Source organism: Myxocyprinus asiaticus, chromosome 10 (genome assembly GCF_019703515.2).
Source record: "Myxocyprinus asiaticus isolate MX2 ecotype Aquarium Trade chromosome 10, UBuf_Myxa_2, whole genome shotgun sequence".
In the NCBI taxonomy this organism is placed as follows: Eukaryota; Metazoa; Chordata; class Actinopteri; order Cypriniformes; family Catostomidae; genus Myxocyprinus; species Myxocyprinus asiaticus.
In genome coordinates this window covers 41,486,415-41,513,004 of record NC_059353.1, presented here as the reverse complement: position 1 = coordinate 41,513,004, position 26,590 = coordinate 41,486,415, and the positions used below count along the sequence as shown (strand labels likewise).

The following is a 26,590-nucleotide window of genomic DNA, read 5'->3' as shown; positions in this document are numbered from 1 at the left end:
TTAATAGAATAGGTCACCTAAAAATGAAATATTTATCATCATTTACTTTCCTTAATGTTGTTCCATTCCCATATCACATGCTGTCTTTTGTGAAACACAAAAGATGTAAGGCAGAAATGCAAGCTCCTTTTTGCCATGCAACATAAGTGGATGGTGATTTATATGGCCACACTCCAAAAAAACTCCTAAGTAGGCCGTACGACTATGTTCTATATTCCAAGTCTTGTGAAGCCATAGAAAGCCATTTCATATGACTTCACAAGACTTAGAATACAGGTCATATGGACTACTTTTATCATAATTTCAAGGTGCTTTTTTTTTTTTTTTTTTTTTTTTTTTTTTTTTTGGAGCTTGCCGATAAAATTACCATCCACTTTTGTTGTTTGGGAAAGAGCAGCTCGGATATTCTGCCTAAGATCTACTTTTGTGTTTCACAAATGACAACATGTCACATGGGAATGGAACAACATGAAGGAAAATAAATTATGACAAATATTTCATTTTTAGGTGAACTATTCCATTAAGGAGGGACCATAAGGTAAATTTTCTGTAACCCAAAACACTAAAAACCCTGATACAGTCTTCTATTTCCTGAACTGATGCCACAGCAAAGTAACTGCTCGAAAAGTCTAAATACAATATTTGCAATAGATCTCATATATAAATGATAACACAATAACTTCTTAAAAAGGTAGAGCATTAAAAACTGTAAACACTAAAAAGCACCCCTTTAGAAAATAATACACTTGTTTGAAGATGTTTGAGTGAGTTTGAATGCACAAAACATTTCTTTTTTGTTGTCACTGATCTCCCAGAGTACAAGTTCAGTATTTATCATTTTGGATTTATAATTTGGATTAAAATTTTACCAAACCGTTTAACCTACAGTAAGTGTTTGTAGCTAATGGTCTCCAATTTACTTGGGAAAACCAGCTATAAATGTGATGTATTTATGTAGCTATTTCTCATTCCGTTATTAGTTCAGAGCCAAAGCTGCTCTTGGCAAAGCTGCTGAGATGCAAAGCTGTGGCGAGACACATAATGAGACCTCATTTAGACGTGACACATGAGTGAAAGTGATTATTTAACTCATTAAAGAGCTTAAGTGCTTTAAGTCTTACCCCATCTGAGTCATCCTCATCTTCCTCACAGTGGCGTTCAGCTGCTCCAGGGTCTTTCAACACCCTCAGATCGCCGATGACACCCTAGAGCACACACACACAAACACAGGGTGGTAAGCATGTTTTGATGGGCATTGGAGGTGTGATGGCATACAGTCTATTTATGCCAACAAAGACTACATTGAAAAAAGGGCAAGCAGCTCTATTGAAAATACTAAACCAGTACACTTGAAATCAACGTAATATTTTTATGTTTTGGATGAGAACATGATTATATTGCATAAAATCCAAGTGATATTCAACACAGTCATCAATAAGTAATATGATCATATTGCTATGAAATGTCCAAATGGATTTAGACTTCTAACGGATGGTGTTCACTCAACGTGATTTTTACTGCTTGCTCAGTTAACTTTAAAATGAGCTAATGCAACACAATTCTTTAGCATTTGGTCTTAACTTAATTTCACTGAGTACAATCCATCTACTGTATATTCACTTAATCCAATTGTGTTGGGACTATGTGAATAACATTTGTTCATCAATGTATTGCTGAAACCGGGCAAGGAACTTCCCGTTCCCAGCATGCTTTGCACAGGACTGGATTGGGAGAGTAAATTTTAAAATGAAGTGCTATTTTAATATATTTCTATGCAAAATGAAACAAGTACAAGCTTTTTAAGTGTTTCATGTTCTGTTGTGTTGGGACTTAGAGGATTTTCTGTCATTTTGAACTTTTTTTGAAGGTTACCATTGTGTAGAAGAGTGGAGCTAATGGCAAAGTTGAGGTTGGGAACATTACTACTGAAAAATCAGTATGTATTGCTTGTTTTCATGAAGCAAATCATCAGTATAATGAATGATTGGGGATCTGTAAAACCTTAGCAGCACCATACTTGTTATACAGTACAAACATATATATATTATACAAATATGATTGTAACTAGCTAGCAACTAGTGATGAGAAGATCGGATAATTTTACTGACTTGAATCTTTGAGTCTCATTCAGCAAAATGAACGAATTTATTCAAGTCATTTCGTTCATTTGAGCAGAATTAAATTAAAATGTGACATTTTCAATAGCCAAATCCCCCCAACATGTCTACTTACGCAAACTTTGATTATAGTCCCAATAAGGAAAAATGGATTATGCAGCCAAGGATCAATTATGAGAAACAGAAATGATTAGTTCACCTCTGGAATCTTCTTGTCCGTGTTGTTCATTCTTTTGTCACGTGACAGCCGCATGTGCATAGCGTATACGGTTGTCATGTGACAAATAAACGAACTACACGGACCAGATGACTCGAGAGGTGAACTAATAATTTCTGTTCCTTGTGTGAGCAATGCATTGTGTATACGGCTGTCACGTGACAAAAGAATTAACGACTCGGACCAAAAGAGTTGAAAGGTGAACTAATCATTTCTGTTTCCAGTACAGCGCCTATGTGGTTTTCACGTAACAAATGAAGGTTGCGCAATGCACATGTGTGGCCAACACAAAATGAACCAATCACTCTCTGAGACTACTCCTCCTTCTTAGTCACATAAAAGATTCGTTCAAAATGAACAAATCGTTCATGAACGACCCATCACTACTAGCAACAAGCTAAAAGTTTCAATAGAGTTAGTTGAATAGATCAAATTTAAGTTAGGTTAACTCAATTAATTTAGGTTACACACAAAGTATCTGGGTAGAGCCTACATTTTAATTTCATATCAGAGAAACTCACTTTCATTGTGTGGAACCAATGTCCACAATTGAATTAAGTTAAACCAACAATTGTTTTTTCAGTGTAGCAAAAGGGGGTCATAATAAACAAATTAATGTAAATTTTTCATTTCTACTTTTCACCCAAATTGTTATGTCGATAATATAATCTGTAATGAAAAATGCAAACTAGAAGCATCATTACTAGTGGTCTCAGACTTTTGGACCCCACTGCAGCAATCTGTCTCTTTGTGGGATTTCTCTTTCATGGATTCCGGCATGATAACAACTCACATGGGAACATTCAGTCCTTTATCCACCAAGCAACACTTATTCATTTCCACCTTCAATACCCAAAGACACACAAAGACAGCTGCTTATTAATGTCTCATTTAGTTTATCTCCATTTAAGGTCCCTTTGGTTGGGGTAACAGGAATTTGTTGCTGGTAAGATATGACAGGACTTCCCCTCTAGCGTCTAAGTGAATGCCCTGTGTTAAGGTCAAAGGTTAAGGAGCAGAATGCAGTCAAGAAAGCTTTATGATGTCTTAATTGCCTTTTTGTTTCATGCCGTGACCTTTGCAGCCCCAACACAGGGTCAGATCTACCAGCCCTGATCGTCCCACATAATCTTAATGAGCAGGAGGGAATACCAATCATATCCTGCTTAATCATATCTGTATGTGGTCATTATGACATTATGATGGCCATCTCCTTATGGTGGCGTTCCCACAGGAAATGAAAGCCAAGCGAAACAAGGGGACATCAGACGAGCCCTATTTCAGAAGAACCATCTGAGAATGAGTGGCTATTATAAGGTGACTGAGCTTTGGGAAAAGTGAGGCATTCTTGTTGCCTCTGTTGTCTCACTATGGTTATTGGACAAAGTGTATGAACACTCTACCACGACTGGTGGAAACAAGGCAGGGTATTCAATCACATAACTTCACAGATCAGTCAGGCCACTGTAGTGCCCCAGAAGCGGGTGAAGAATCTGTTGGTGTACAGTATATAAGCTGTTCTTTTTAGTGTAGTGGTAATGTCGTGCTAATGGATTATTCATGTATTGTGTAGTGCATTGCATTTGTTACATCTATTCACTTACTTTCACACTTATTCTTAATTAGTGGTGCACTCTGTAATTTTTGTTTATGTCATTTTGGACTTACACTGGCATGTAGGGGCATGGATGCAGCTTAATTCAAATGTGATAGTTATAAGTTAATGGTGCCATTGTAGAAAATCACTATTTGCAGTCAGTTATTATTAATTTAATTCATGAGTGAAAGTGTTCAATAACAGGGCGGTGACTGAGACTAAAGGCGGTCGCACACCGGACGAGAAGTGCCACACCGCATCGCGTCGCGGCTAGGACATGGCACAGGTATCAAACACAGGGCACGTTGATGTGGTTTTTCCCTTCTTCAAGAATGAACAAGAATAGAGTAAATCACCTATGTCCACTGATAATGATTTGGGTCGATTAATGGAATGGAAAATACTGTATGCGAGTTGCGCTCCGTGGTACGGCAGAAAATTGAGCAGCTTCTGGAGTCATAGGTGGGCGCCGCCGACAGACACCGTGCGGCAGCGGCGGTGTGTGTACATTCATAGAAAACTACTGTTTCGAATTTTAGAATATGCCATGTCGTCCACCAGATGCATCCGATGTGCGACCCCCTTAAGCAAGTAGTATTCTCATGTGGGTAATCATGACTTTTTACATATGTTTCAAAATCACTATTCATTTCTTTGGGAGTAAAACTTTTTTTAATGAGGAAAAAAATACCGAGAGCACTTTTAATTTGCTGCTGGATTCTATCTATTGTGTTTATTCTGCTCACTACAATTGCAATCTTCACCTACACAATTCCATATCCTGTATGTGCAATTTATGTAGGTACATTGTATTTTTGTATTGTAAGCATATTGTTTATTGCACCTACTTTATATGTTCTGTGTATTGTAAAATACACACAGTGAAATATACAGTTCATTATACTGGCCTTAACTATATTTTGTGAAATTTTATTTCATGAGCACTTTATATGACATATTACTGTGGCTTTTAGAGTAAACCACCAAGTAAAATTCCTTTTAAGCATAACTTTTTGGCCAATAAATGTGACTTCTGATTCTGGAGCGTGTAAAGGCTAGTTTATACTTACTGGGCAAACAGCTTTGTTTAGTTAGCCTAAAATTAATGATGATTGACAAAGGTGTTCATTTGTTGATATTTCTGCTTCTTAGACATAACTCGGCTATCTAAAGAGCATTGATGATTGGTTAAAACTAGGGCTGTCAATCAATTAAAATTCTTAATTGAATTAATTACATGATATGCCAATTAATTAATCGAATTAATCACATTTAATCGCATATATAAGCATTTGCTGAGAAAGTCCCTCACATAACATTAATTCAATATATGATTAAATCATTATAAACAGTTTTATTTAAATAATTATAAATATAATATACTTTAAAATACATTAAGTAAATACATACAAGTGCTTTTCTAAGGATGTGCCAATGTACACCGACATCAGGCACTGAAGTGTCTCACTTTGGTTGCGTCGCTTCATAAACACAACATTTTTAGGTCGCTGTGTCAAGTTAAATGTAGTCTGAAAAACATATCTCGAGATTCCCACATTTGGAATTGCACTCAGTCCAGCTGTGCTTGAACACAAGAACGCATTCTCAACTTGTGCTATCCTAAGCTGAGTTTGGTTTTTTCTCTGTACAGCTGAGCGTTGCCTTTACAGCTAAAGTTTTGCTTACTGCCCCCTGCTGAAAACAGGTTGTACTTGAATCTTGAATTGCTCCGATGGTTGGAATATTCCATATTGCTGTCCAGGGACATGATTAATTGCGTTAATGTTTTAAACTCGTTATTCTTGATATTATTAATCGCACTCAATTAACGCCTTAAATCGACAGCCCTAGTTAAAACTAATGGTAGAAGTGGTTTGAATGTGATGTTCTTTTTTTATTTATTTTCCTCAACGGACTCATTTAAAAATCACACCATGAGTAGTATAACGCAGGCTGTGTTCATCTCTGGTGCGAGAAAAAACCTTCTTCCATTGTATAAGTTAGTCTTGATAGTGAATGGATTCAGTTTTTAAAGGCGAAGTGTGCAATTTCTGTGCCATTAGCATTTCTCTCAAACTGTTTCTAAACATACTAAAGTTCACTCTTAATTTCAGACCACTATTATCTATGAAGCAAACCCCCAACAGTCACAAATAACCTCTCTCTATGTCTCTCAGTAAGGCAAGTTCATCATACCATACCAAAATCATTTGACAGCTTCCATGTTCATTAATTAATTAGAAAATGTGTTTTAGTCCTCCTTAGCTAGTGTCTGCTCTTAGGTCTCATCTGATTGGTTTTTGGAGTAAGAAACAGGGCAGCAGTCCACCATTTCTCGCTGATCTGAGATCAAGCTGTGGGGTGAGTTGCAGGACTTTACTACACAAACAAGCAGGAGCTAATTGCTCCCCTGTGGTTCCTTAAAGCAATTAAGTACTCCAACAAGGAAAGATGGGTGGACTGTTTTATGACTACAGAATGTATGTTGTATTTCGAAACAAGCCAATTTGAGCAATCAAACCATGCAAGAGTCAGTCAACCACAGTGATTTCCATTTCACATAACTGCATTAGCTGTTACTTTCATTTTCAGGCCCACCTAGACTTTCCCTGTTAAAAAGACCAACATACAGTAGATGGTCACAAATATGTATACAGTATGTGTTTCGGATGCTGGTGTGCTGGTGTCTTAACTTGTTTAACTAGCAAAACATCCTAGTCAACCAGCTTCACATGACAGATGATTTTTGACCAGCATCACCAAGTATGTTTGGCTAGTACACAACATGGACATGTTGGTCTGAGAAAGACTGGACAAAATCAGTACTGACCAGTGTAAACCTGTCTGGACCAGCATGGAAACTCACGCTGGTCTAGGCTGGTATTTTAAGCAGAGGGATTTGACTTTTTTTCATAGAGACATCAGAACCACAGAGGAGGTCATACATACCAGAAACTTATCACTGTCCGCTCCACCGGCATGACCAACAAACACTCCAGCCATAGCGTCCAGATCCATATCATCTGGAGACCGCTCAAAGTTGACGGCTTGAGGGTCAGAGTCACACTTGAAGTAAAGGGCCACCTGCTCATTTCGAACACTGATAGAAAACCGTGTCCAGGTGTTCAGCATGGAAGGCACTGTGAATCTGGTGGCCTCGTATGAGCTCTGTGAGTCTGGCTCGGTGTAGTAGAAGATGATGTCCTGTTTGCCATTCACAACAGCAGACAGCTTCACACCCACATACATGATATTCTTAGACGGGTCTGTTATAGAGAAGATGACGCCAGGCTTGGTAGACGTTGGTTTTAAGTTGAAGATGAGGGAAAAGTCACGGAAGAATGGGTTGGGCAGGTGAGCTGCAGCGGACTTGCCCACATTGGAGTTTGGGCCAAAAACATAGCCAGGGCTGTCGGAGCCATAGTCTTTTGTGATGCCATCAGGTGGAGGATCACCAATTAATTGCAACAGTGATACTCCACTCTCTTCTGTGGATAGAAAGGAAGAAAATGTTAATGGACTTTACAGAGGACAAAATATAAACAGAAAGTGGCAAGTGGGAATAGGCAGCAGGCTGGAACCAGGTTACAAAGCACTTTATTAATGTGCTCAAAGACATCATCTAGATTAAGTGCTCAACATTGTCAGCTGTGGTGGAAAACCAGGTGGTGAGTCCTGGATTAAGTCCTGATATAAACTCTTTAAGGGAAAGGTGTAAAGTATTATTTTAGGCTATATAATTATTTATAAGTTGATCCACTGGAGAGGCAATTTCATGTAACTTTGAGATGTTTGGAGACAAAAAGAGGGGCATTTTTATATCCTGACCAGATAATAACTAGGACTGTGCCGATACAATCATTTATCAACATATACTCACTGAATACTTTATTAGGAACACCTGTACATCTACTTATTCATGTGATTATCTAATCAGCCAATCGTGTGGCAGCAGTGAAATGCATAAAATCATGCAGATACGGGACAGGAGTTTCAGTTATTGTTCACATCAACCATCAGAATGGGGAAAAAAGTAATTTTGACCGTGGCATGATTGTTGGTGCCAGCGGGCTTGTTTGAGTATTTCTGTAACTGTTGATTTCCTAGGATTTTCATGCACAACAGTCTATAGGGTTTACTCAGAATGGTGCCAAAAACAAAAAACATCCAGTGAGCGTCAGTTCTGTGGACAGAAATGCCTTGTTGATGTGAAAGGTCAACAGAGAATGGCCAGACTGGTTCGAGCTGACAGAAAGGCTATGGTAACTCAGATAACCCCTCTGCACAATTGTAGTGAGCAGAATAGCATCTCAGAATGCACATCAATTTGAACCTTGAGTCGGATGGGCTACAACAGCAGAAGACCATGTCGGGCACTTTATTAGGACCATAGTGTTACTCATAAAGTACTCAGTGAGTGTATTGTCATTTTTTACCTCACAATATTGTATCGATACTTTGTATTCTTGCATTGGTATTATTTTATATTTTATATCTTTTATATTTTTTATACACTCTTTCTCTTATGGACATGCTCAGTCTCTCTCATGCAGTTTCACGTTCTCTCAGAGTCTCTTTTGTGCATTTACTGCAGTTAAAATCACAATAAAATTATAATATTGTGATGCATTGCAATGTATTGAATCATGATATATGTATCATGACATATGTTTATTGTATCGTGAGGTACTGAGCGATACCATGCCCCAATAATAACACTTTTGAGTTAATAAGAATTTAATAAGAATGCACATTCATTGGTTAGTATATTCTTAATAGAAAGTGACCTCTGGTGACTTTCTTTTTGTGCATTTTAGAAGACCTCCGCAAATAAGGCCCCTGGGAAAGAAAGTCTAAAAAAAGTTATTTAGACTTCACTTGGGAGGATATTAAACTCGTTTTGATCAGAGAGAGGGGAATTCCATGCCAACTCAGACAGACTGACAACATGCCTGTTATTAGCATACAGCACACTTCTAAAGTATTAAATAAATTAAATTTTAAAATTAGGTTCAGAAAGGCAGATTAAACAGAAATTCCTTATTGCTTGGTCTTATTTCAGGGGGCAATTTATTTGCAGATGTGTACATGAGTTTATACAGTATAAATCACATCACACTGCTGGGTGATCTGATGAGGCTGGAAACCTTCAAATTAATGCAAATGTCACTCAGCACAGACTTATATCAGTTGTTGGCAATATTAAGCAAGTTGGTGGAGATAAACTAGACATGGAAATATCACAGGCCCCATGTGCTGACATGTCATGAAGAGGAAGTAAAGGTGTGAGGTTACAGCTGGACACCCTAGGTCCCTTTCTGCCTACACATACATAGCAACTTTTCTGGGTGTTTCTTGCTTTACACATAGAGAAAACAAAGGAAAGTGTGTTTATCTTACCAAAACATCCTTCTATCTCTATTACATGGAAGATCTTTTTTTCTTTTTTTTTTTTTTTTGTAAACGTTTGCAGAAAGGTTAAGGCTGATGTCAGCTATCAAGTTGCTTTCATGTTGGAAAATGTTTTGAACCATGACTCGGCCCCAAAAAGACAATTCAGTGTCGCTCATGACCACATGGTCTTATTTATCAAACAAGGATCAAAGTCCTTGAGGGGCTTCCATATTCATCAAATTCCTCAGATGGTGCTTTTGTTATGTGTCAATACAAAATCCCTATGGTCTTTGTTGCACATGAAAGGATTAGAAAAAGAAAACACACCTTACAAATGGATATAGTTCAACATTTCTTGTGGGTAATGTTTAGTTTCTGCACATATACTTTGAGGTTGGTTTAACTCGACACAGGAGAACCACTGTTTAAAATTTCACTACTCACAAGAGTAAAGCTTGTGACAGGATAATGACAAGCTTAGAGGAGGAGCTTTTTTGAACTCATCTTGCATTCCCACAAACTTCAGGTGCTGTTGCCTAAACAGCAGACAAGTTAAACCACCATCCCGAATGGCTGAAGGAGTTCTCCAAGACATGTCAGGCTTGGGGAACTCACTTTAGGGAACCCAGACTGTTACTTTTCTGACAGCAGGCAATAAATTGTAACTGCAGAATCCAGATGTGTCTCAGGATAGAAAGAGACTTAGAGAAGTCCCAGAGGCACTGTGTCTGGTCTTGTTCATGAAAACAAAAACCCAGATATTTGACACTAATAACCATCATAGAGACTTTAAAAATTCTGCAACTGAATTGTTCTTAAACTTGGACAGCAACATCAAACTCTGGTCCTGATTCTAACCTGACCAAGGCTAGGTAATGCTGAGGAAGGCAGAATCAATAGCACAATTATAGGATGAGAGTACAATGCACATTGCCTTTCTGGTAAAATAGTTCACCATACTGTGCTCAATACACCAAAGCCAGACGTTGTAATTAATTAATTTAGTATCTAAGTAATTGTAGTATCATAACATCCTTCTTACATTGTCCTCAGATGGTCTTGGTCATCTTAACTTCAATATAATGGTCACAGTGTAGACATACAATGCAGAACATTTACTGAAAGTAGATATTTTTGCTGTTCTGTCAATGAGTTGATCTAATTCAGAATAAGACATTAAGAAACTAGTTTCACATGTCTGCTGAGTTAAAGGAATGTTGGAACAACTGTAAATGATTGTGTGAGTAAATTATGACAAAATGTTGAATTATAACAAAATGCGTGAATTATTCTTTTGAACGAATTTTTCATGTCTGCTGAGGTATGTCTATGATCTTCTTTCCATGCCACACACTGCGGATGACCTTTAACATCTACACGTTCACCAAACAAGCCACCCTTGACATTAGCATGTGGTCAGTGTTTTACGAACACACTGCAACCTGGTGAAGATCTTAAAGAGATATCATCTTAGGGTTAAAAATTAGCACTTTAATTACAATGCCTATTTATCTATTTATATTATGATAGTTTCGTTGACCTTTTTATAACTAAATAGGATGGTCGAACCAAAAATGAAGGGCACTCTAAAAAATAATGTGCAGGTTTTATAATCTTTCTGGGTTGATTTTATTACTGAAAACACAGATTTTCATGTAAAACCTTCTGCAATCAGTTTAAACATAATAAATGCAGACTAATCAGCAGCATATATGATAAAGTGTATTTTTTGTTTTCATATAAGTTGATTAAATTCTTTTGTCTTCAGGCACTGTTTCAGGGGCTTTTCTGTGGGAATATAAGAAACAATTGCAGGAAAACATGTTCAGGCCCTTTGCCCATTCAAAGTCACCCATCAAAACATGGCCTTGGGGCTCCTGACAAATGCTGTGATACTTTAAAAAATGTTGCATTCTTCTTGCTGATCAAGACATTTTAATAAAGAGGCAAAGTTTACATACTGACAAAGAGATCATAGAGGGCATATCTAATTTATAAATGCCCTCATAACAAGTGTGAAATATTAAATTAGTCAACCAATGACAGTAAACCCTTTTAATTATACTTAGCAAGGATTTTGCAGTGACATTATGATAAAAAAAAAAAAACTGAATCTGGGAAAAAGGTAGACATGGCTGTGATCTTGCTTTGCCTGAAGAGTGTAAATTTTGCACCGCTAAATAGAACTGCAAAGATAATGACTGTTTTCAAACAGGTTTCCTGAAGATTCCCCCATCTCCCATTGGTTGACAAACAGACATTCTCAACCTAAACTCACGCCACTGATTGAACCAATGTTGCTATTTCAGTGTGATTAGGAAAGTCAGACAAATGAGTAATGTTTTGATGGCACCACTGAGTCACAGTGTTTACACTTTTCGGGGAAATCAACCTACCAATGGCTTACTTATCATTGTCAATCCATATTAAACTGGGAAAGTAAAGTAAGGGAAAGTATTTTAACATTGCAAAAATTAACTTTGCAAATTGAATTATTAATGAAGCAGTGAAGACATTTTTAACAACAAGCCCATGTATTTTCATTTGTGGTTGTCTTAGAATGCCATTTCTATTCAAGCACTTTACACAAGATGGATGCTGCAGTCAGATTATCCAGAAGCTTTAATAGCCCCTTACTGAGTGCCCCCTTAATCCTGACAGTCTAAATCACAAACGTCATTCATCAATCTTGCGCTTCAAAGCTTGAAAGGTCGTGACCACATGCAAGGGTGTAAATGGGTGGGTCTATACTTACTCAAACTTCAGCAATAAAGACATGACCTCATTAAACCAAATAGGCCTGCTGTATTAAACATTTGCGTAGTAGTACCATTTATGGGACACTAAAGCACATTAAAGTTTTGGCCATGATACATTCAAAGATATTTCCATCCAGTTGGAAACCTGCACAGCAACTGGCTCAAAAAATGTATGTTAATTACAAGTCACAAGTCATGAGTTGAGACACAAGGAGGGATTGTGAAATTAGTCAAATATCAAACTTTAAGAAACATATTGACCTAATAAAAAGTGTATTAAAATCGTGATATTCACAACTTTGCTTAATTTTATAACTCCATGATTCATCACAAATATATTTTGAATATTTGATATACTGTACTGTATATATGTAAATTACTCATTACCCCAGCTAACACATTTAACTTTATGCACACTGTGGAGGCAATGTGATGGCACCAAAAGCATCTCTGCAAGATGTTCACTATTGCATTTTGCTGTTGACAGTTGAGTCATCTTGGCAATCACATTGCACGAATTGCCCTCTCAGTTGATCCATTGCAGAATGAATTGAGCACACTGTCTACTGAAAGTTAGAGGCGCCATTGTTAAAGTTCATGTAGGTCTCCTTACACAGTGGGAAATCCCATTTTTCCAATGAAGCCATTTTCCCCAATCTAATAGCTCCATTTACAAGCTTCACCAGAGACCAGACACTACATAAACCCATTATATGACAATATTTGAAGAAAGCTTTCAGAACAATCCACCTTCTAGAAGAGGACATGGGGCACTGCAAAAAAAGAAACTGTGTGTGTGTGTGTGTGTGTGTGTACTTACTTAGCTATAATTTGGGGACAAATTTGCATCCAAAAGTGAGCAAAATCGAACAAAACCTCCCTTTGTGGACATTTTGGGATGTCCTCATTTAAAAAACAAACAAACAAAACAAAACAAACAAAAAAAAACAATACATATATATATATTCAAATAATTATTTTTAAATGTCTAATAATACAAAATGTTTTCTGCAAGGGTAAGGTTTAGAGTTAGCTTATAGTAATTATAGTTAGCTTTATATGAAAACAATGGAAGTCTATGGTATGTCCCAATTTATATAGCTGTGCAAATGTACATGTGTGTGTGTGTGTGTGTGTGTGTGTGTGTGTGTGTGTGTGTGTGTGTGTGTGTGTGGGCAGGTTTATGTGGTTTACCAGGAAATTTTTTTAGGTTACAAACTGGTAATTACAAGGGTATTATGCTATATATGTGGTTTATGAGGACATTTCTAGTGTTCCCATAATTCAAATCGCTTAAAAAAACATACTAAACGATGTTTTATCGAAAATGTAAAAATGCAGAAAGTTTTTTGTGAGGGTTAGGTTTAGGGGTGGGGTTAGGGGATAGAATCTATAGTTCATACAGTATAAAAATCATTGTCTATGGAGAGTCCTCGTAAACCACATATACCAACATGTGTGTGTTTGTGTGTGTGTGTGTGTGTGTGTGTGTGTGTGTGTGTGTGTGTGTGCGTGTGTAACATTCTGATGAGGAAAGCAAGAGGAATGGCTTACAATAACAGGCTAATTAACAATTAAACCAAACAATTTTAGTTAAAGGAAGACTAGACAGTCTGTTATACATTAGCTTGTCCATTCTACATGGCCCCACAGCCTCACAAAAACTAATAATGGCTAAACATTGATATAATTAACAGTATAAACCCCCTGACAAAAGCATATTCAGTCACTTTCACTTTCAAACATAACAAGCACACCTGGAATTCATTTTTAGCCTCTGTTTAAACAAATTTAAAAATGTTCACATGTAGCTAACATGTCATTACCATATAATTACCCTGTAATTACCATTACTAAAATCATGAATATTACATGTGCTTCCTGTATACTATCATAAATAGGTCATCAAGGAAGCTTTACAGCCAAAGAGAAATATTTGTTTCTGACATGCTGCTTGCATTATAAAGAACATTAATAATGGTGTGATCTTATCTGTGGCCTTCAGCCAGCATTGAATGTCAAAACGCTGACTTAATTTAATTTTATATAATTTAATTGAGATGTTTCCGTTATTTAAGATGATTCTAATTGAGAATAATACTAAGATTATGTAAACATAACGCACATGCAAACACATATTTTTATTTTATTTTATTATTATTATTATTATTTTATTTTATTTTTTGGTCTTGGTTTGGACACACTTGAATGAAATGTTTCTAATGATCTTAAAAATATTTTGTTTTTTAATCTAAAGGACTGAAATTATTTTTGCAGACAAAAAATAAGTTAAGCCTATGAATTTATGAACAAAAAAAAGAAAATTTCTATATTACTTTTTTAAATTTTTTTATATGGTTTAGTTGGACCAGATAGTGAAGAAAAAGCATCAAACAAGTGTCCAGCACACATTGGAACTCCTTCAGACAGGCTATTAAAACATGATGTCCTCTTAAGCTGTTAATAGAACAAACTGTCTGAAAGTTAGCATCTTTAAAAAGACACTCTTTTAAGATTAAGGGAATTTGTCACAGCAAACACAGCTTTGAATGACAGTATACTAACAATACAGTCAATGTTAAGACCTCTAAAAAAGCTTAAAATATTTACTATCATTTTAAATGATGTAAAACCACTAAACCAATTCATCATGTCTCTATTTGCTTATTATATATTTATATATGCTCACTTGTTTCACATGACAGCTTTTTCTGAAACTCTGTTTCTAGATGTTTATCATAAAACCACACAAATACCAACAGTATGCTCTCAGGATTTACTTGGCAGAGGAGTGCAATCATAAATTCAGGCAGAACATATGGACTTGCAATTCTGTTTTAAGTCACTCCTGCCAAATGTGCAACCTGAAAGCTGAATTTACCATGTCTCAACACAAAGACATACTGTACTTTTTAGAAGACAGATGGTTTTATCCTCAAGTCACTAAGACAGTGAACATGTATCTGTACTAAAGAGTAAAGAACAAACCAAGTCAAGATTTAGGGAAAATCACATGAACAGTATTTAACGTCAAAAACAAGCCAAGATCAAAGTAAGTGCCTCCTAACCATATATTCAATATGTTTCATGTTTCATTTAAGGTTTAAAAATGCTGTTAGTTCCAGGTGAAGAACAGCAGACTCTTCTGGCCACATATTTATTTTATAAAAACCAAATTAAGTCGCAAACAATATAGCTCATGCCCCTGCAACACGCACAATACCAGCATTGATTCTGTTTTAAATTCACTGATGTTAATTTTTAAATGAGAGCTAAAGGGGGTTTCCACTGCTTTTACATGCATGCATGTACTGTGCTGTATGTATGTGTGGAGGAATGCAATATATCCGGCTTACTGTCTACTCATTGTTGATTTATGTATAGGTTAACAGTTTGACAACTGACTACATACTCAGATTAAAAACAGTGTACGTTAGAGAAAGTTCATGTGCTGAGGTGTATTTACCTATACTTGACAAATAGCATTTCTCAGATTGTAGGAGAAAAAAGAATGTGGGGTATTTTTATGGTTAAATTGTTAAGACTATCTTTCATGTATCTAACCACAGTCTAACCACATCTATAAAACTATGATTATCTGTGCAATAACCATGCAATTTTTACTACAGGGAGGGGTCTCAGTTTAAATCTTACTAGGTATGTGCAAAACTACCAATTTTCATAATTGACTAATTCGGTCGGTTGTTTGAACAACTATAGTCGACTAGTCTATGTTAAGATAATAACGTATAATTAGGCTACATTATGTTCAACTGACCCTGATCAGACACCTGTTAGAGGGATATAGTTGCGTCTCTCAATTAATTTAAGAATTGTGTCTACTGATAAAGACTCCACCACTAAAAATATTTATGTTAGTAGTCGACCCTACTAATCGACTAGTCAGTTGTTACATGACTAGTCGATTAGTCGACCACCCGGGCACATTCCTAAATCTTACATCACACTCATTAAAGAAACAGTTCACTCAAAGATGAAAATTCTGTCATCATTTACTCAAACTCATGTTGTTCCAACCCCATTTAAGTTTCTTTATTTCATGGAACAAAAACAAAAATTTTATGCAGAATGCCAGCCTCATTCACCATTCACTTTCATTTAATGGAAAAAAAGATGATAGTGAATGGTGACTGTTCCACGGAAGATAGAAAGTCATACGGGTTTGGAACAACACAAGGGTGAATAAATGTTTCATTTTTGGTTGAACTAGGGTCATTTTGGTAAAAAAAAAAAGTTTAGCTACCTTGAACAATATGATCTTCAGCAGATCCCCATTTATAGCAAAATTAGATGTACTTGACGGATTAGGCCATGAAGTGTACAACTGATACTGGATGTGTGCTGGGCTTCATGACTTCAGAGTCCCCACACCTTTTGACCAATGAATTTCATTGAGTTTTTCTTGGTGATTACTGGATAATGATTTTAAAAAATAATTTAATAGAAATTGCAATTACAAAAGCAATTTCAAGCAGATGAAATTTTTTTCAATTTGAGCAGAACTAGAAAAGATATATTTACTTCAAAAAATACAATTAATTTCCAGACTTTTCCAGGCCTGATATTTCCATGTTTTACATGACAATGGGAAACCTGAAAGTCCCATGCACTAGAAAATACATTCACATAAACATGCAAAGACTAAATTTACTGTAGTAGTGCCATGCATCATCCTTTGTTTCCATGCAGTTTTGACAAGCATGCAAAGTGAATGCGTTATAACATAACTCCCCTCCCACACACAGACACCTTTGATTGCTTACAACTGTTCAGGACCACACAACACTTGTAGACAAACAAAAACCCCTTGTGAATGACAAACAGACAAATAGGTGGTACTGGTTGAAAATGGAAAAGGGATAGTTCACCCAAAAAATTTTATTCTGTCATTATTTACTTTTCTTCATGTTGTTCCAAACCCATATGACTTCATTTTTTCCATGGAACACAAAAGATGATGCTAGGCAGTATGTAAGTCTCAGTCACCATTCGCTTTCATTGCATATTTTATTTTTTCTCTACAATGAAAGCGAATGGTGACTGAGGATGCCATTCTGCCTAACATCTCATCTTGTGTTCCTCAGAAGAAAGTCATACAGGTTTTAGACAGCATGAGGGTGAATAAGTGATTTTTGGGTGAGCTGTCCCTTTAAGACATGGCATTCTAACCGGCCTTTACCTTTCTGGTTACTAACTGACAAGCACTGATACCCATCATGCTCATCTTCAGGCAGAGAGTGGCACTCCACAGGGAGGCGACCCTCATCCAGCAGCATCCAGCAGCTGTCACGGAGGACCTCACAGGAATAGCGACAGGGCAGTAGGGGCGGCAATCCAGGAGGGCCGCACTGAGGTGTCAAGAGCAGGCAGAAAAACCATTCCAAACTATGGTGGCAGCTTGACCGCAAGAGCCACACCCACTCGGTCAAGACCGCTTGAACTTCCTCCACGCTGCTTTGATTTAGAAAATTGGGCACCATAAAACTCTCCACTCCCATTCTGGTGCAAAACGGCAAATCAGAATCAATCGGCAAGCAGCGCGGGGATTCCGGGACTGTTGAAATGCTATCTATGACAAACTGCTCACTTTCAGAGGTTAGTACATTATCTGAGACAGAGTATTCAAGGTAATACTGTGTCATGTTATCAGAATTGTCATGCTCGGTAGAATTATGCCCATTTATATTACTGTAACTGCTGACATTTTTAAAAGAAACATCAATGCTTTCACCACCAAAGCTGGTGACCGTCCAATCAGCTGTGTTGTGATCATCCACCTGGTTCACTTTGCTAGAATTAGTGTCCAGTTTGAGATTTCCTGCATGAACACTTGCATTTTCCCCAAATATACCTGACAGGTTGGTTGACATAACATAGCCATCCTGGCTTTCAAATTGAGAAGATCCAGATCCTGATCCAGAAGCATATTCAGACACTGACCCCTTTCTAGATTCTGACTCTGCTCTGGACAATAATCCAGAGCCACCCTCCAATGCAGTCCTTGATATGAACTCTGATTCACCCTCCCCTTCTGACCATTCAAAATGATCTCCATTTCCCACATATCTACCAAACTTTTCACCCTTTTTAGAGACCCCAGTTACAGAAGCTCTTGTACCTGCTGTTCTGGCTGGTTCTGTCCTCGGTTGTGATGTGGGCCTTACGGTAGTCAGGTAGGCTGGTGTTTGCGTGCCCTTCCAATTTTGTTTGGAGTCATCAAACCAGAACCAGCCATGAGAGTGCTGTATCCTTAGGCACAACAGTGAAAAGAGGCACAGCCTGAGCTTGGACATCCCGTTTAATTCCAGTCAATTCAACAATTCATGGAAGATCTTGTAGCTGTCATGCCCTCACCAGTAATCCACACCACAACAGAGACAGACTTTTCCCTGGCTCACCGCAGAGTCGCCACAATGAGCCCACAAGCCGGGGAGAAAAGTTTAGAGGAGGAGTAAAATATTTAGAGCAGGGGGCTCGCTCATTATTGGCTGAGCTCAGGACCTTTCCTCCCCCGTAGGGTTCCTGCATCTCTCCTTTGTCTCTGTACTGAAAGAGTGTCTGATGATAGATTTTCTTACCGAAAATGCCTGCAAGGCATCCTTTTGTGTATGCTGGTGCTTCTAAATGCCCTCACTGATGGAATTTAGAGTTGTTTCAACTTACTTTTATAGCCTTTATAGGGGCACAGAAATTCCACATTCTGTTCCCCTGTGACACAGAAACAACTGTGTAAATAGCCAAAACATCTTTAAAAAGCAGAAATGTAATTCTAATCAAGAATACTAGATTTTGATTTCTTGATTGAAATATCACTACTTGGAAAGCAGGAAAAAAATAGTGTAAACTTTTTAGGTAAGCTTACATTTTAGGCTTTGGACACTTAACATGCATCTTGTTTTCTTTCGGCTGTGTATGAGAGTCAACATATTACGTGACACCATCTCTGCAGTGTAAAGGTGGCTATATGGTTAAACAGAAGAAAGAAAAGATCAATTACAATTCAATATAAAAACAGATAGAATCGGAATTCAGTATGCAAATATGGCGTCATCACAGCTGGTTACACTTTAAATGCCTAAAGTTCTCTCAAAGTAAATCAAAAGTACATTTTCAACCTTTAATCTTAAATTTCTTTAATAAAAAAAGTTTACAAAAACCAAAACCCTGTTGCAACAGCCAATCAGGTTTCTCTCACTCGTCTCTTTATAAAATGCGATAGTTAATTCTTCCGATATACAAAACATACACTTTGCACTTCAAATCATCCTTACAGACCCTACTGTATGGTTTGGTTTAGATATGGGGTTTGGGTTAGGGGATAAAATTAATAAGCATGTACACAACGTCTGACACGTGGAACTTTCGCTTACATCTGCATGAGATGAGGTCATGAGATCGGGCTGGATAGCATAGACCACCTAATGTTGGAATTATCTAAAAAACAGTTTGAATGGAGTCTGTCTGTTAAGTGGGGTGATTGAAGTTTAATACTTAAGGTTAAGGGTTAGAACAAATAATAACCACACTGTTTAATGAATATCAAAACAGTGCTGCCTTGCAAGCACCGTTATTATTATTCTTAAGCTAATGACTCGTGTCACAACCAAACCATGTACTTTTTGCAACCTATTTATACAGCTTCCTTATTTAAGAGCCTTCAGGGTAAAATACACAATGAAAATGAAGTCACATTGCAGTTTAAGACTTTCTACTTTTCTGAGGTATACTTTGCAGTGTGTGATCACTCCTTTCCCTCCATTCTCTCCATCTTCTGAAAATTGACATGTTTTCCACTTGGCTACAAACAATTCTGCAACTTTTGCTTATGGTACAAACTTTCATATCCTCTTGTAAAAGACAGAGATATCATAAATAATTTCATAAATACTTAAATGAAGTTCAAACAGTAGCTAACTCCAACTAGAACAAGGTTTCTAAACATGCTCACCCTCAGCACACTGGCTGAAACCACCCCCATCCAGTCAATATAAATCTTGTTCTCTGGCTCTACCTCACAATTAGTTTTAACTGAGCCCACCTCTTGTTCTGTGCTTCATGCAGGGAACAGTTACAGAGTAATCCAGAGCTTTTGCTCTTGTTCAGACTGGCAAAGACAAGCCTATGAGAGCTGGTGACAGAGACCTTAAACATGGTAAATGACTCTTCTCTATGAGGAATGTATAATTCAACTGAGAAAACTCACAAAGATACAAACATACAGTACAACAATGGTAGTGGTCTGAATCTTTAAAGGGATAGTTCACCCAAAAATGGAAATTCTCTCATCATTTACTCACCCTCATGCCATCCCAGATGTGTATGACTTTCTTTCTTCTGTAGAACACAAAGTTTTTTATAAGAATATTTCAGCTCTGTTGGTCAATACAATGCAAGTGAATGGTGGCCAGAATTGTGAAGGTCCAAAGAGCATATAAAGGCAGCATAAAATAAGTGGGTGAGAAACCGACCAATATTTAAGTTCTTTTTTACTATAATTTCACCTCTCTGCTCAGTAGGAGGTGATATGCGCAAAGAATGCAAATTGTCAAAACAAAAGAAGAAGAATGTGAAAGTGAATGTTAAAGTAGATATTTATAGTAAAAAAAAAAACCTTCAAAGTTCTGGCCACCATTCACTTGCATTGTATGAACCTGCAGAGCTGAGATATTTTTCTAAAAATCGACATTGAATTGATCTGAGTTACAATTTACTAGTTCTGAATTTGATTCAAGATTTTTTTTTATTCGGAATGATTCAGTTTGATTTGAAACACTAAACAGTGATTCGATTCAATAACTTTTTTTTTAAATGCATTTAAAGGACTCTTATTAAAGACTCAAAACACTTGCCCTAATGTATCTTAGCCATGAAGAACAACAAACTACTACAAACTGTTTACTTCACTAAGAGTAACTATAAGGAAAGCATATAGACTATCTGCTTATGGCATATAGGCTATAAATTCTGTACAACAAAGAGTGGAATACAAAAACAAGACAAGAGAGAAGCAATATGAACTATGAATTTAAATGTATTCTGTATTCTAATAAACAAATGTTACCAGTGAAATGGCACTGTTTTAGAAAAACAATAAACAAAGTTTATGCAATTAAAACATTCCAATCAGTAGCTGCAACCATGAAACCTTTTAATGTCCATACTGTATTTAAGGTTGTATATATTTTAAATATCACAAGCTACTTTAACAAATTGTGATTTCTTCAAATCTTTCCATTTTAAATTGATTATTGACCAACACAAATAATTCTTGCAGTTGCATCAGGAAGATTTTTAATCTATACAGCAAGAAAAACTGTTACAACTCTAATCACTGGATATTCTGCCCCTCTTGGTATTTCTTAAAGAAGTCTTGTCTTGTGCTGCCTGACAGTGGGGACCATGTCTCAATAGTAGGACAACTTCAGCTTTATCATCAAACATGACAAAACCCCTTACTTTACACCTCCCCAAGATAGTACAGGGTCACAGAGAGAGTGATACGCAAAGCACAAGTGTTTTTATCATGACTGAGAGTAAGGACAGCGACAATTCGAGGGGTTCAGTTCTCTGAAAACAACCAGACAACATGACAAGCTGAGCAAGACTGAATACGGTTTCTGTCTCTAGACTAGAGTTCAGGCTGCAATTTCAATGGGAATGTGGCATCACAAGAATGTAGGAGAAAAACGCAAGGGTTTGTGAAAGTGACACTCCGTCAGTTTTAACTTTCGCTGCAACACACTCTGTCCTAGACATCTGCTGACCAATGAGAATCTAAGATAGGTAGGCTGTGTTTTCAGACATCCAATTTGCTGTGTTTCCGCTCTATTTCAAACTGACCCAGGTATTTCCACACCATCAAAAAAGAACCTTACGCATTTCTATCTGCAAAATGCTCCATTAGAGCTTTCTCTAGTATATCTATTTAGATTTGTCCCTCCTTTTCTTTCAAGGAATATTCCAGGTCCAATACAAGTTAAGCTCATTCGACAGCATTTGTGGCATAATGTTGATTACAATTTTTTTTTTAATAATTTAGACTCGTCCCTCATTTTCTTAAAAAAAAAAAAAAAAAAAGCACAAATGGAATCTCTAACCTCTCAGTCCTTTCCTTGGCACACATTTAGGGCCAACGTGTTCTCTGCAATCTGCCAAAAAGATTGTTTGGTGGATGAAAGCTGTGCACTCATCAGGATTAGATTTAACATGAATAGTGAAAAAAAAAGGCAGCTTGTACTGATTTCTGTTACTTAAAGAAATAGTTCACCCAAACATTAAAGTTCTGTCATCATTTACTGACCCTCATGTTGTTCCATTCTAAAAACATAAAAGGCGACATTAGGCAGAATTTATTTTCAATGCATCTTTTTTCCATACAATGAAAGTGAATGGTGACTCAGGATAGCATTCTGCCTAACATCTCCTTTTGTATTCCAAAGAAGAAAGAAAGTCTTTATTTTTGGGTGAACTATCCCTTTAAATCAAGTGCTTGTGTCTTCTTTAGGGAGTGCATCATTTCTTAAAGACCTTACTGAGATATCCGGAAGTGCCAAGGGACTGTAATAATTTGGAAAAGCCTCAGGCGAAAGATTTGAGTAATGTTTGCTATCAAAGCGGTTATTAATCACGTTAGTAAACACACAAAGAGTTGTCGAAATTTGAGTCAGAGGAGTTTGAGGCTCTCAGGATATTTGGGATGTGCTACCAGAAAGGACGCGTGGCCAAAAACAACACCCACACCAGCATGCTTTCAGTCACACACTTCTGCTAACTCCTGTGAGGAAATAATTGCCTGTCTCTCACCGATGAGAAATGATACATTTAATGTCTTTGTGTATGTTTGAATGAAAGGATTGTTTAAAAAAAAAACATTCTCCCCATCTGGCATTTTTTTTATATTATTCTGTAGTAGGGCTGGCCGATATATTGTAACAAAAAATAAAGATCTCCATATTTATTTTTAGCCTTTGAAAAAATTACATATACAGTATATCATATTTATTTTTAATATAATACATAATGTAAGTTTCATGCAAGAACTACAAATACAGTAAAAAATCTAGTTAATAAAAATAATCAAGGGATGTGTTTTGTGTTTTACAATAAATGAGCACAAGAAAAATGTATACTTTATATTCATTATCATGCATATGCACCAATATACCACTACAAAGTAATAAAACAGAATATGTGCATACATATATTTTTACTAAATATTTTAGTATGTGTAAAATTCCAGACAAGACAAGGAAGAATCTAAACTTGTCTAATTAAATTTAATACAAAAAAAAGTGCATCACTATTACTGTGATATTCACAATGTTTATTCATTTTTTTATTGAATATAATTTTATATCAAATTTATTTAAAATCATTATACACTCACTGAGCACTTTATTATGAACACTATGGCCCAAATAAAGTGCCCGACGTGGTCTTCTGCTATTGTAGCCCATCCGCATCAAGATTCGATATGTTGTGCATTCTGAGATGCTAATCTGCACACTACAATTGTACAGAGTGATTATTTGAGATAACATAGTCTTTCTGTTAGCTCCAACCAGTCTGGCCATTCTCTGTTGACTCTGATTAGATAATCACATGAATAAGTAGGTGTAAAAGTGTTCCTAATAAAGTGCTCAGTGAGTGTTTATTGTCATTGCAAATTTATCATGAATATTTAATATTATATGCTGTATTGTCTACTGAGCTCATCTGTCATTTAGAGTAGTCCAAATAGGTTTAAATGAACCTTGGAAAACTCTGTAAAATAATTAAAAGGATTCTTGTGAATTTGAGCAAAGTTCCCCATCTGTCACTCACTCGACGTTGTGTCGATGTAGTGACACTAGGGGTCACTCTTGGGAGTCCCAAACACCTCTGCTTTTTGAAAAAAGGCCAATGAAAATTGGCGAGTGGAATTTGCATGCCACTCCCCCGGACATACGGGTATAAAAGGAGCTGGTATGCAACCACTCATTCAGATTTTCTCTTCGGAGCCGAGCAGTTCTATTCATTGAAGCTGAATTCATCCAAGAAGTTCATTCACCTCATCTGCTGGATTCTACAGCGCATTTCAATGGCTTCTCCCCCTCTGCACCCATGGAGTGCAGAGAACGCCCCTGGACACTTCGGCAGAAACAACAAAAAGAGTATATTCTAAAAAAAGAGTATATTTTCTTTCTAAAAATGTGGCACACACGGAACGTCTTTCTAAAGATGCCTTTCCATCTGTGTGTTATTCCTGGTTGCGGTCGATATCTCTCTGCTTCTGACGGCCACGATCGCTGTCTTTCGTGTCTGGGCACTGCCCACGCAGAGACATCGGGAAGAAGATGAGTTATCGAGCGCAGCATCAGAGAGCGGGCTCGTCCAGTCGGATGCAGAGGCTTCGACTGGGCTTCCTCCTTCGGGAGTGGTCGCCCAGTCCCAGGCCAATGCGAAAATGACAGACAAGCTTTCCCGGGCGGCCGCGAGCATCAGGCTAGAGTGGAACCCTCCGCTCCCCTGAACCCTCACAGCTCGACGATTGGTTCCTGGGCTCGGGGATTGGTTCCACGGCCATGCCCCGCCCCCATTCCTTTCTTCCCGGAAGTGCATGAGGAGCTGACAAGATTGTGGGAGGCACCTTTTACTGCCCGGTCACGGTCTTTCAGCTCCCCCGCTCTCGCTACCCTCTATGGCGGAGCGGCCAGGGGGTATTCGTTGATCCCCCAGGTGGATAAGGCGCTCGCGGTGCACCTGTGTCCGCAGAGCGCCGCCACCTGGCGTGGGCACCCGAAACTGTAGGTTTATGTCGTCAATGATGGCTAGTGCCTACGGTGCCGCTGGACAAGCTGCCTCCACCCTGCATGCCATGGCTCTCCTGCAAGTACAGCAAGCCAAGGCACTAAAAGAACTGCACGAGGGTAGTTCTGACCCGTGACTGATGCAGGAACTGCGCTCGGTGACCAACCTCGCTCTCCGGGTGACGAAGGTCATACCACGGTCTCTCGGGCAGGCGATGTCCACCCTGGTGGTCCAGGAGCGCCACCTTTGGCTCAACTTGGTTGATTTGCACGAGGCTGACAAGGCACGGTTCCTTGACGCCCCCATCTCCCAGGTTGGCCTATTTGGCGACACCGTCGAGGACTTTGCCCAGCAGTTCTCTGCGGTGAAGCAGCAGATGGAGGCCATACAGCACATCCTGCCCTGACGCGGCTCAAGACCCCGCACCCTGTCTGCTTGTCGCCAAGGGCGTCCTCCTGCAACTACAACACCGGCTCCGCCGCAGCCCGCCCCCGTGGCCCAGCCCCAGCATGGAGCCCAGCACAGGAAGCAGACGCCACCCGTCTCACGGCCGGCCGCCAAGAACCCGAGGAAGGCTTTGAAGCGCCCCTGAGAGGGTCAACCCAGGGGCAAGGAGACCCGCATCTCCGGAGCTGGTGAGCAGACCACTCCATCCCCTGGTGGAGGGCCGGGAGGAGAATCTTTTGTTTTGTTTTCATTTATTTTCACCGCATGCCCAAGAGACTGCGGTACCCAAAAATTCAACAAAAGAGCGGTTTTCTTGTTCCCTGGGTCACATGTTCGGTGTGCACGGCCGTCGTCACGACCACCGTCCCATCTTTGCAGGTATGGCGCCCCAGCAGTGGTCCCCCCACCCCTGTACGCCCAGCTGCGGCACAAACACGCCCACACAGGATTGGGTCCTGTGGACTATGGGGACGAGACTCCTCCTCCCCCCTCCTCGGCCAATCTTATGGTGGGCGGCAGGAGCCAGGTAAGTGCTTCGATGTTCCTGGACTCAGCACGGCAATGGGGCTCGAATCCCCTCAACGTGGCACCTCGAGCTCCGTCCCGCCGCGAGGCCCCACCCAACGGTACGTCCGAAGTGATCATTCCCTTGGTCCCCCTCGCCCGGAGTTTGGACACGTGGCTCGCGCTTTCCAACCCGTCGCGGTGGCTGACCCGGACCGTCTGACTCCACTATGCGATTCAGTTCGCCAGGTGCCCGCCCAGGTTCAGCGGCATCCGCTTCACCTCGGTGAAGGGCAAGAACGCCGCTACCTTGCGTGCAGAGATTGCTACCCTTCTGCGCAAGGGCGTGATAGAGCTTGTCCCTCCGAAAGGGTTCCAAAGCCCTTACTTCATCGTAGCAGTGGGTTGCGACCAATCCTGGACCTGTGAGTACTGAACCGGGCTTTGCACAGACTCCCGTTCAAGATGCTGACGCTAAAACGCATTCTAGCATGCGTCCGGCATCAAGATTGGTACTTTCAAGTCTCGGTCTTACCTCGACACAGAGGGCACCTTAGAAGGCAAGGCATTCCAGTACAAGGTCCTCCCCTTCAGTCTGTCCCTGTCCCCTCGCGTCTTCACAAAGGTCACAGAGGCTGCCCTTGCACCGCTAAGGGAAGTGGGCATCTGTATCCTCAAATATCTTGATGACTGGCTAATCCTAGCTCACTCGAGAGAGTTGCTCTGCGCACACAGGGACCTCGTG

At 38.8% G+C, this 26,590-nt stretch overlaps 1 protein-coding gene across 3 annotated transcripts in view; it reads right to left on the bottom strand.

The window, feature by feature from the left end:
* The window catches only part of col18a1a (collagen type XVIII alpha 1 chain a), a 146,688-nt gene that overhangs the window by 52,680 nt on the left and 67,418 nt on the right, over nt 1-26,590 (bottom strand). The window contains exons 1-3 of one of the 3 annotated variants that reach the window (XM_051709108.1): nt 18,224-18,458; nt 6,881-7,419; nt 1,122-1,205 (exon numbers count right to left, since the gene is read on the bottom strand). In XM_051709108.1, the coding sequence (XP_051565068.1) occupies nt 1,122-1,205; nt 6,881-7,419; nt 18,224-18,398 (798 nt within the window). In that variant the 5' untranslated portion in view covers nt 18,399-18,458. Of the gene's footprint in view, nt 1-1,121; nt 1,206-6,880; nt 7,420-17,284; nt 18,106-18,223; nt 18,459-26,590 lie in introns of those variants that run through there. The other 2 variants (XM_051709107.1, XM_051709109.1) reach the window with 2 other exon arrangements.